At 38.7% G+C, this 11,771-nt stretch overlaps 1 protein-coding gene across 6 annotated transcripts; it reads right to left on the bottom strand.

The window, feature by feature from the left end:
• Window positions 1–339: 339 nt before the first annotated feature.
• Window positions 340–11,539, bottom strand: LOC102776197 (microtubule-associated protein RP/EB family member 3-like). 6 transcript variants are annotated; one of them, XM_006792737.2, is made up of 9 exons: window positions 11,431–11,539; window positions 6,957–7,023; window positions 6,465–6,592; window positions 6,237–6,382; window positions 5,545–5,704; window positions 5,409–5,450; window positions 3,911–4,041; window positions 3,051–3,197; window positions 340–1,852 (listed from the first exon to the last, which is right to left on the bottom strand). In XM_006792737.2, exons 3-9 carry the CDS (start codon window positions 6,583–6,585, stop codon window positions 1,784–1,786), a joined length of 816 nt encoding a protein of 271 aa, XP_006792800.2. In that variant the 5' UTR covers window positions 6,586–6,592; window positions 6,957–7,023; window positions 11,431–11,539; the 3' UTR covers window positions 340–1,783. The 6 variants fall into 6 exon arrangements, with proteins under 6 accessions (XP_006792800.2, XP_006792801.2, XP_006792802.2 ...); XM_006792738.3 differs by having other exon boundaries at window positions 6,465–6,589; XM_006792739.3 differs by having other exon boundaries at window positions 11,305–11,433.
• Window positions 11,540–11,771: the final 232 nt, after the last annotated feature.

Here is an 11,771-nt window from a genome sequence, read left to right as displayed (position 1 = left end):
CGACAGCAGTCAGGCTGTACCATACCCAGACAGGAGAAATACTGTTTAAAAATGCATGTATATTGTTATCATTCCCACTGCGCTTTATGTACATATAAAAAAGTAAAATCTTGGTGTATTTTACTGTATATAGTAACCATGTGTGCATAGTACAGTATTGTGGCTATTTTGTTTACTATTTTTCTTATTTATTTTTTTCTATTATGTCTCTAATTTACCTTTTCTTCATGTCCCTTGTACTGCTGTAACAAGGAAATTTCTCCAGTGTGGGATTAAATAAAGTCTATATCTCTGTAAAAAACATGGCAGCAGACAGCACACAGTGATGAGGTCTGTTACTTTTCTTGAAACTCATAGCTTTATTTCATTCCAGCAGTAAGTCCAAATGATGCAAGTTTATCACACAGCTGCCATGGCAAGGTGAGAGAGGGTCTGATGTTCTCTTCTCTCAGACTGATCCAACTAATGGCAATCACACTCAGCCTGGCTGTCAATCACAAAAAACAAACCTTTAGTTCCATGGCAGCCATTGTGGTGTGTTAACGCTATGCGACTTATGAAAATTCAATTAAATACAACAACAGAAGAGTAGTGATAGCAGCTAAAATGTTTAACTCAATTAAAACGGTCAAACATTAGTATTTAGTAGTGTCCTCTATAGTCTTCTTTTTTACATTTGTTCATTGATAGAATTCAAAGCCTGATATTTAAACAAGTTTAAACTTATGCCTCTGACTTGGCCACTGAAGAATTCAATGCAAAGGAAACAAAACAAACAAGTCTTTTTCAACAAATCTACAAAATATAAAATTGCATCTTTCTGTGTTGTTCTGGCTGTAGCCAGTCACTGCATGTTGGCATTTTGGATCATGTCAGTCAGCTTTTTTTTGCTACATTTAGTGCAAGACCTTCAGTTTCTACAAACCCCATCTTGTGTTTTTTCAGAAACTGTTTAGAGCAGATTAAAAAATATAAATAAATAAAAACATAAATACATCTAATGGCTCCTAAACAAGCTGTCTGGACAGTTTCATGAGCAAACCCTCTGTGCTGGGACGACTTAATGAATAAAAACATATCTGTGATGCTTCACCTCAGAATGATTACTTTTTTACGACGTACACGTGAGCATTTCAGAGTCTGTGATATGTCTGTGGGCTAAACGTTCACATGTGTCATCGTGTGCAGCATGCATGCTGCTCTCTGGATAGGCTTAACGCCTTTTTATAATCTCACTTTGAGCCACTTCCAGCCAAAATCTTCTAAAGCTGATCACATTATTTGGAAAACATTGTGTGGTTTCATGTATAAACTTTGCAGAGAACCCTGATCAATATGTGTGTCTGTGTGTGGTCAATCAGAGTGCATGATGGGAGAAAGTGACCTGACTCATCAGACAGATTCATAGCACTCCAGAGCGGTTTGTCATCTCACTGCTGTTAACTATAAACCTGCGACACACCAGCAGGATGAGAAGCCCCGCAGTACAGTTGTCCCATCAGGTTAGAACAAATCGAGTAAGCCAAGCCAGGCTGCTGGGTCCGAGTCCAGACCGGTCCGGGTTAAGCGTCCTTTACTAGTAAGAGTTTGGAAAGGAAGTGAGGCTGTACAACAAACATGTTGTGAGATGGACAGCCGTGGACAAGACAGGCGAAGTAAGGGGAGTTTGTAAAATGTGAACTAATTAGAGGGAAAACAAAAAGGGGCAAAGATGGCAATTAAGGTCAGATTAAAGGAAGGGAGGTGGAGGAGTGGTGACGGTGATAAAGAGGAGAGGAAGATTTCAGTACTCCTCGTGTTCTCCTCGTGCTCCTTCATCAATTTCATCATCTTCTGGTGGTGCAAATCCCTCCTGGAAAAGATAAGATCAGTGTTTCAGGCTTTACCAGCTGCAGGTCATCTTTCATAAGTTTTTTGCTACATTTGTTCATAATCTCAGTATTTTTAAAGATTTCCTCCTTGCAGCAATACGTTAAAACACACAGCTGTTCACTCAGATGTCTCTGTACCTCACCGAGGTGCTTTATTGCTTTACTGACAGGCTGATTTCTAATTTTGTGGTAATCTAACCAGATTTAGGTAAAGGCTGCAAAATGCTGTGATGGATTACAGAAAAGAGTAAAATGCAGCCATATCAAAGAATAATCATGAGATACGTACGGCAGGTTCTCAGTAACAGCTGGAATATGGGATTTTCCTCGTAATATTACAAACACACTTTAAATAAATGTATAATTCATTTTTGAATCTTTCTGGCATGGGTCTTGTACCATGGAAAGTACAACCATCACCCACCTCAACTCCCTTGCTGGTCTCCACTCATAATGCACCTAACAAAGAGTACCAGAGTACTGTTGAGTTTGTCCCAGCACCTCACCCCTTCTGCCTCACACTTGCTAGCTTTGGGGAGTGCTTGAAAAGCACTCACAGAGAACACAGAAGGTCTGTGATTTTATGCATCTTGTGGTTTAATTAGAGCCATTTTTGGAAGCCGTGACAAGCTGTCCTCTCTTGTGTCTTACTATTATTGTGTCATAGAAGCAGCTGTAGTTTCAGATGTGTCAAAGGTCTATGCTCAGCCACTGTTAGCATTGTAGCACATGCCTGAATCCAAATGAACCGTGTCACAGTGATCAAACAAGATAAACAAACTGGACATTGCTTATGGCTCAGATCAGCCTAAAATGTTTAAAATTCCATAATCAGGAATTCAAAGAATTATAACTGGCTCATTACCTGAAAACATGTGCATGACTGCAAGCAGTGTGGAGCATGTAACTCTGAACGCAGGCTGGTGAACATTTGACTATTCAAATGTTCACCAGCCTGCAGATGACATAAATATGTGATGCCTTCGGTAAAGTCAGGGGATAAGGAATTAATCTGAATACTGTGGGAAATAAATGTTCTAACAACCAACAAACATATCGTCTGATTTCTTGTAATATCTCAAGATATTTTATGAAAGCCTGAGACCAGTCCACCCCCCCCAAATTCCTGGTCTGTGCTGTAATTTCTGAATGTAAGTAAACATTTTGGCCTGTATTTACCTCTGTAGCATACAGGATGTCCATGATTTTGCTCAAAACTGGGTTGTTTTCGTTCTCCTGGCAGATGAGTTCAATGTCTCTCAGCTTCCCAAAGTAGAAGTCCCTCTCCTTCTCCAGCCCGTCTACGGTCACCTTCAGATCGAGCAACTATGACCAGAAACAACCGTGGAAAAAAAACTATAAGGGAGGCAGCTGAAACAACAATGTTGTTCAACAATAAAAACAAAGAAATGGAAGACACAAAAGAGAAGAAATGATATCATAACATGCTCACAAAGCTGCAGCGTTTTAAGGAAAAAAGCTACATATAAATTTTGTGTACTAATGTCCACAGTCAACTAACAGGATGTGAAGATTTGTTGAGCTGGTCACATCAGACCTTTTCAGTGTTTTCAGCCTGACTTGTGTGAGTCAGAAAAACATTCCACAGTTAAATTGTTGTACCACTCTTACATTTTTCCCACCGACACAGTCCTGGTACAGAAACAAGGAACCAGCTCCAAGACTGGTTCCACTGCCAAAAAGGTGGCAGCACAAAATTTCTATGTCCAAAGTTGAAACTATTGACGTGTGTAGCTATGAGAGGGAAACTGCAGAGTGACTTAAGAGATTTCCATCCAAAAGTACTCCTGGGTCTGTTAGTGACTCTGTGTCACAGAGCAGATCAGCAGAAATGTGGGCTGGTTCTTAAAGAGTAGTAATCAGAATCCAGCACTAGTACTCACTGAAAAAAGAAATCTGGGAACCACTACCAACTTCATTAATGCTGAAGGGTTTGAGTAATTATGCAGTTTTGATGTGAGAGCTGCACAGGACCTCTGTTACAGGGTTTTCTTGAAAAGTTATCAGGGCAGCGGTACCTGCTGGTTGAGCTCTATGAGCTCAGCGTCTCCTCCATTACGTGTCACAGGAGGGTTCCTGCGGGCTGATGCTATCTGCCTCTGCGGGGGGGGGACACTCTTTGGTGCTGTGGGAGATGTTCTCATGGGGCCTATATGAAAGAAGCACATGTTTACATATCTATACATCTATTTAGTTCGTCAGCCCCTAAGTATGTCTGAGTATTTAGAGCAGAATCCTTCTTGATGTAAGTTTACTAATCAGGAGCTATTTTGATAATATCTTGTTTGCTAATTTTGCTAAAAAATACAATAAGATCCTTTTAATTCCCCAGAAAGTTATATTTTTACAAAACATCACATCTCTTAATGGCTCAATCCAGAGTGGTGTTTGTTCAGTAAATCTCATGAGAGCACTGAACACATACCATGCTAATTCACAATATTGACTGAGTAAACCAAAGAAAAGGAAACAGTACACATTTTTATTATAGCGTGTAGACACCACAAACTGCCATGAAACTATATTCTGCATGCATCAGTGAAACAGCATGACTGGCTAATGTGTTTCCTGTTTCACCTGGTAATTGGTTATTTGTGGGCAGGGCTGGGACATAATCCTCCCATTTGTATTCAGGATACTTTAAAGGCCACATGATGTTCCACTTTGAGGTATATTACTGTCAGTTAGTACGCCTCTGTTTTTAATGCTGTGACTCACTACAAAATACCAAACCTCAGATAACACGGGCTGCGCAGCTCTGATGTTTAACAGCTTTGAATCAGAACTCAAGTCTATACACTCACCTGCCACTTCATTAGGTATACCAGTTCAACTGCTCATTAATGCTAAAAAAATAATGAGCCAATCATATGGAAGCAACTCAGTGCATTTAGCCATGTAGACTTCATCTACTGAAGTTTAAATTGAGAGCCAAAGTGATGAAGAAAGATGATCTAAGTGACTTTGAACATGACATGTTTGTTGGTGGCCGATGGGCTGTTATACCATTTCAGAATTACACATTTCAGAAACTGATCTACTGAGATTTTCCCTCACAACAATCTCTAGAGTTTACAGGAACTGGCCTTAAAAAAGGGCAAATACTGAGTCAGCGGCACTTCTCTGGATGAAAAGGCAGTGTTGATGTCCAATGTCACAACAGAGAGAATGCCTAGTCATAGAACCTTGAGTCTACAGCAGCAGCAGAAGACCGCACTGGGTACCACTGCTGTCAGCTAAGAATAGGAAACTGAGCCTATTCACAGGACAATAACTTTACAAAGCAGAATTTTTTAAAGATTTTAAAAATCTTATTTCCTTAAAGTTTTTCATATTATTAATGCTGTACATGCAGAAGAAATACTAAAATTGTAATATGAGAGTCAAACTTAATAGGAAGGAGCTGGCAGACAGATAATTAGAGCCCCTAGTGCTGCCCACAACCAGCCAGGATAGAGCACTCCATAAACTGAGTAACACACTGCACACACACATGCTGCATGGAGGGGATGTTACCTGAGCGAGTGGGTCTTTTAGGTTTATGATGAATAGGTTTACCTGGGTTAGAGGTGGGGATGTGGTAGCATGAAGATGTGAGAGAAGTAAAATGAAGGGTTTAGGTTCACGCACAGCTGACTATGTCGTGTTGTACCTGGATTAGGTGGAGGCGGCGTTCCTTCCTGGCCCTGCCGTGTAAACAGAGGGTCGTATTCTTTCCCGTCATAGTTGGCATCAAAAAACTTCTTAAACCACTGAAGGAACTCAAAATTGTCCTGGAACTTCCCCTTCACCAATTTCTCCACCGGGATGATCTGAAATGTTTTTAATTAGCAGGAGAAAAACATTCTTGAAATGTCAGAAAAGGGAATCTTGGGATTAGATACTCCAATAACTGTCATTTTGGGGTAACAGCAGCCATCTTTAAGATGATCTGCATGTTATCACCTTGCTTCCTTCTGTCAAGGTAAATGATCCTAAAAAAAATCACATTCATAATAATAGAATGACAACTTTAAAGACAACTTTATCTACAGTACAGTTAAAAACAATTTAGACTGTGCCACAGTACTTTAACTGTACTGACTTAAATAGTAAACAGAGTGGTTCTTATATACAACGTCACTCAACCTGTTTTAGCTATGCTTTTTCTACTTAAACATTCGTACTCTGATGGATGCCTCTAAGAGCTTAGGGTTAGTCCAAGTTTGTGCAAGGTTATTCGGCATGTAGACTGGAGCAGCCAGGGATGAGCCACTAATATAAACTACTTATAACTAATATAAAAGTACAGATATGACACCTCGGATAATAAGAACAAACAGCAGTTGGTTTCCCTGTTCCCACCTTGTCAACGCTCATTCTCTTGAACGCAGCCTGTAAGACCTTGAAATTATGGATGTATTCATGTTCCAGTTTTCCGTTGAACTTGACTTTCTTCAGTAATATGCAGCCTGGAAACAGCATGTCCATGAACTGGCAGTACGCAGCGCCTGAAAAAGCAGAACAGGAGCACAAAGTCAAGAAAAACATTTATTTTAATTTGAAGCTTTTTCTCGAGAAGTGTGTGTTTACCTGTACACAGGTGCTCAATCTTTGTGTAGGTGAGCTGCAGAGAGTCGTTCACCCACGCCAACATGTCATGGCGACTCAGGTTCTCTATGGTCATAGAGGTGGAGTAGACATTCACCGCCATCCTCCTGCTAGGCACCCACAAACACGCAAGCACATGTAAAGATATGAACATCAGTGTAACATCTGAAGGCTCCAGACAATCTTTTTTCACTAACACATAAGTCTGATTAATCGATGAAAATGTGTTTATATCTATATAAAGTAAAAGTAAGTGACTCCACATAATGAAGAATATGTGTATCCAGGAGCGTGGCAAAAAGGAGCGTGTTAAATGACAGAGAATTCATGATCTTTTTTATTTTATTTACCTTTTTTATGTTTACGATTTTTGATTGACAGCAAAATCACCATTTGGTAATTTTCATGTTTTATTACGTTTATTTAAGTTTGCATGCTTTGTAATAAAACATATGGGAACACACATTTACTCACCTGTGCTGGGTGTGTGTTGGTGCGTACTGCTGAGAACTGGGTTGTGCTTGACCACTTATACAAAGACCTGGAGACAGAAACCGGAATTATGTTCAGTATCAGCCCGGTTACAGTTTATACTTCACATAAGGTAATCATCTATTCAAAAATGCTAATTTAACTGTATGGGGACATGTTTATGTGACTTATAATAAGTTTTAGAATTATGTTGAAACACTGAAATTGACCAAGTCACCATGATTTAACCCTTTAAAGAAAACTTAAAACCAACAAAATGTAGCAACATTAAGGTCTTTAGTTCAAGCTGACCAAATATGAAATACATGTGATTAAATCTGTGTGCCGATTTCTACTAAAACACTGAGAAATTCAAACTGGCTGACTTCTTGTTGAGTTTAGGGCACATCTCCTAGATCCGTTTTTTTTTTTTTTACATCTTTGGATATTTGAGGTGTTTACATAATTTCATAAACATTTGTGAAACACTGTGGTGTGGCTACTTTATTAAAATGCTGTAAGTGAAGCTACATTTTGCACCCCAAAAATGGGAGACTCAGTTCTGACGCACATATGTGCAAAATTCTGAGGTCTCAAACAAATAATCAGTGAAATTGCAATAAGAACATCTTAAACAATAAAAACTAAACATAAAGTAGAGTAAACTCTTAATAGAAACTGACTGAAACCAAACTGAATGCAAAACAAGAAAATACATAAACTGCAAACCATAAAAATAGGTCATGGAGGTTTACCCCTCGCCAGGGTTACAGAGGGACATGCCACAGAAAACCTGAGGCCGGGCCTCTAATCTCTGCCCAGTTAATCCTGTTAGCCCAGGTTCAACATGCTCTGCCCATCGCAGTTCAGACCGCCTGTAGGTGCGTCAGACAAACATAAAAACCAACCCAGCAGGGACGCATCACACTAACAGGTGAGATAAGGAAAAATCCAACAATACCACAGCATTTCTTGTGAGCTGACGTCCTCCAAAATAAACACAATACAGGATGTTGTGCTGAACAATCACTTCCTGACTGCAGCCAGTGAATCTGCCAGATATTCCAGTATTTCAGTGTCTGAACACAGAGTCCTCACATAAAATACTACAGTTCAACTGCTCTGTGAACTCCAAGCAGTTAAATAATGAAGTCTGCTCTATGACTTTTTCAACCACCCATGATGCAAAGCTGACAGTTATTCAAACAACTTTCAGGTCAATGCGACTGTTCAGGCAAATTATTCAAGAGTGACACGGTACTACAACAACTCACAACTGTATTTATTTCTTATCAGCACAGCAAAAATAACACCCAAGCTGGCCACAAGTTTCAGGTCATATAAGGACACGGATTGTCATGGATTTTCAACTTAGTAGGTTTTTAGAACCTTTTTTCTGGATCTGACTGGTAGGTGATGACAACGTGCAGTGATGTGAAAAAGAAAGTTTTCTCAGGAGTCTGTGCAGTCCTGTGAAAAACTAAATACACTCAATGATTCAATAGTCTGTAGGACTACTTTAAGCACTTGAAGTAGTTGTTTTCTGTCTGACTTTATCAGTCTCTTACATTGCTGTAGAGGTATTCTGGCCAAGTCTTCTTTACAACATTGCTTTGGTGGAGGTTTGTGGGCATTCATCTATACACAGTTCTCTTAGATCCAACCACAGCATTTCAATCAGGTTTGCGTGTGGACTTTGATCCACTGACTGATTCTTTTCAATCAGTGATTCTTTTCTTTTTAAGCCAAGCAAATTTATAATATATTTTTACCTAATCCATCCTTAATTCCAGGGAAGATACTAACTACGCTACTTTTGTTCTTACATTAAACTTATGCTGTGTCACTGCTACAGCGAAATGCTGCTGTTGTTGGCACCTTGTCTCAGTAGATTCACACTTCAGATTAGGTAATGTGTCATCAATGACAGTAGTTCATTGGAAAAGAAGGAAAGAAAATTATCTTCATTTACTAACACGTATAAATGTTGCTACTTGCAAGCTACAAGCATTAATAATACATTGTTTCGATTTATTTTAATTCGATTTCACCAGAAATATTAATATCACAAGTTTTTTTAAACTATTGTGACATAACCTTGAGCCGTTGTCTAATACACAGGGGGTGGGGGAGTACTATATATTCAGGATATAAGGTGTGGAAATGAAGGCAACATAAAACAAATATCCAGAAATTTCCAGAGAAATGTCCAAGTCAAACAAAAAAAAAGAAAGAAAATCTGACAACTCCCTTCTATTATAATTATAATTTCCAGAAAATGTCAAACACCATCCACACATAACAGCCAACTGTTTCTGGAATTATTTCACTTGTTGAAGCCAAATATAAATTTGGGTCTTCTTTTAAATGTTATTAGCATTTTATGTTGATAGGAACACAGGGTTAACAGTTTGATAACCTTCAAATTAAATGAAAAACCATCAAAACGTGAGTACAGACTGAATGATAAATAAAGTGATGTAACATTATTCAGCTCCTGATTGTGTTTTGCTTTGTGTAATGTTAGTTTTAGAGACTCTCTACAATATAGACAAAAAAACCTTTGTTCATAAAAAGTGTAACCAGACCAATGAATTTGACCCAGCAGCACTGAAACACTGTAAAATACACATAATAATTTTAGATCAAAGCTCTACAACTGAACAGTCTTCATTATTGAACATGATAGCTGCTCATGATCATGATGACAAACAAACCACATCAATAATTATAAAAGACATTTTTGTTTTTCAGAGTAAAAATAACATGGGAAATTCAGAAATTACTGTCAAAAAAAGATACAAGATTGAACGTGTTAGTATAACTAATGAAGGACCTTTCTCATCCAGCAACAAACCCTAATAATCAACAACAAATAAAATAAAATAAAAAATACTATAATTTACAGATTTTCAAAAAAGCAATTTTTGAGTGTTAAAAAAATTGGTTCTATAATACCTTTCATACATGTGACAAGATCTCCAACACTACTGACTGAAATGCAGCCCAAATGTGACAGAGCCTCCGCCATGTTGTACAGATGGCTGTAGACACTCGTTGTTGTACCTCTCTCCTCATTCTCTTTTGTAAATATTGATGATAATTTGAAACACAAATTCCTAATTTGGACTCATCACTACATGCAACCTACTGACACTAATTTTCAGTCCTGTTCTTGTGTAAGTTGGCATATCTCAGCATTTTCTCTCAGGTCCTGTGTCAGGTCTTTACTGTATTTTTTTCCTGTTTCTTAAAAATGCTGTTCATCTGCTGTAGATAATTTTATAGGCCTACCACTTCTACTTCATCTTCCACTAATCCACTGTACTCTGATTTTCCTTTTAAAAAGCACACTGTACACACCACGGTGAGATATGTCAAGTTTTAAGCAAGGGAATCACCTTGCTGGTTCGAAAATACTATTTATGCATGTCAAAATATGTTATATTTGGTATTTTACACAGCTCCAACTAAAGACATGATGTGTGCCAGTAAAAACATGCTTGGTTTGTCCTGATACATTTTCAGATTTATTGTAAAAAAAATCTTTGCCTCACAACAGCTGTCCTCTCTTTTTTATTAATAGAACCCACACATTTAATTTAAAGCTTAAATTAGTAAATATTTTTCTATTATACATTTAAATGGTTAATTATGAAGCTACTAATAAATCATGCTGATAGATTGACCTATAAAGTGATAGTATTTTTCCTTTTTTTTTGGTAAAGTCTGACGTACTGGCGGGAAATAAACAAGAGTAAATAAATAAATAACAGAGAATACAATTCACTAATTAAAAGAAGATGTACTAGTTAAAATTGACCGACAAAAACTTCAGACTTACAGGACACTTCTGCTTAGTTTGAAATAATATCGTATTGTAGCGGTTATAAAGAGCTCTTTGTCAACAGGTTTTTAATCAGATAAGGGGCTCAATCTGATAAAAACTGTATTTCTTTATCAGCAGAGGTAATTTTGCATTTTATAGTTTGATCTAAGCAGGCTATGAAAAGTTTGGTAATGCAATAGTTTATAAACCATGGTTTGTTGGACAGTTAACGGCTGAACTTCGTTCTCACGGCTCGGTGTTTTGACAGTTGACGTTACAGCCGTTTCAGCGCTGCTCAGACCGATCAGCTAGCTCCCGGCTAACTGCTCGCTCCCCCCAGGTTGTGGTGGGGCTCCGTGGGTGTTTGGCTACTGTTGTTTTAAATAAGCAGTTTTTCCAGCTTATTTTATTTCCGTACACTTGTATCCGCTAACTTTAACATATCCGAGCGTAACTGAAAACGCGACTTTTACAGGCTAACGTTACCCCCCTCTGGAGGCCTTTTCGATAATACACACGCACCTTACCAGCCAACGACTGGCTGTCATCTACGGGACGGTTGGAGTCTTTATCCCGTGATAAAGTGGTTTAGACAGCACGGACTGGGCCGTGCGGAGGGCCGTTTTTAATAAAGTTCTTGTTACTCACTGAAGCTACCGCCGTCTCTCTCTCCGCCGTCCCGCTGCTTCTGCTGATGGGCTTTCCGTTGCTATAACCCCGACTGTCGCCCAAGCAAGTTGCGCGAGATTGCGACCCACTAAGCCACCGGCAATGCGCATGCGTGATCCAGTGTCTACATTTTTACAGGGGTTTCAGTGAAACTGTGTCCACTGAGCGGCCATGATGGAGAAGGACTCTAGCAGCGTGACTGCGGCACAGTATTTTTTTTCTGGAAGAAGCGCTCACTGTGGCATTTAAACATTGTATTCACCTTGTTGAAGTGGGTCTGAACTATGTGAACACATAAGAATTTTAGTTCGAGGATAAGA

This window comes from Neolamprologus brichardi, chromosome 15 (assembly GCF_056152115.1).
Source record: "Neolamprologus brichardi isolate AB-2024 chromosome 15, ASM5615211v1, whole genome shotgun sequence".
NCBI lineage: Eukaryota > Metazoa > Chordata > Actinopteri > Cichliformes > Cichlidae > Neolamprologus > Neolamprologus brichardi.
Note: the sequence above shows the minus strand (reverse complement) of the source record. Positions and strands in the feature narration are given on the sequence as shown.

What these genes read in the sequence shown, in the direction of transcription:
- LOC102776197 (XM_006792737.2), bottom strand. Translation starts at nt 6,585, where the DNA reads ATGGCGGTGAATGTCTACTCCACCTCTATGACCATAGAGAACCTGAGT. An exon ending in GCCGCCTCCACCTAATCCAG is followed by an intron (nt 5,451 to 5,544) that starts GTACAACACGAC and finishes CCTCTAACCCAG; the next exon opens with GTAAACCTATTCATCATAAA. An exon ending in TAAAAGACCCACTCGCTCAG is followed by an intron (nt 4,042 to 5,408) that starts GTAACATCCCCT and finishes TCTTTCATATAG; the next exon opens with GCCCCATGAGAACATCTCCC.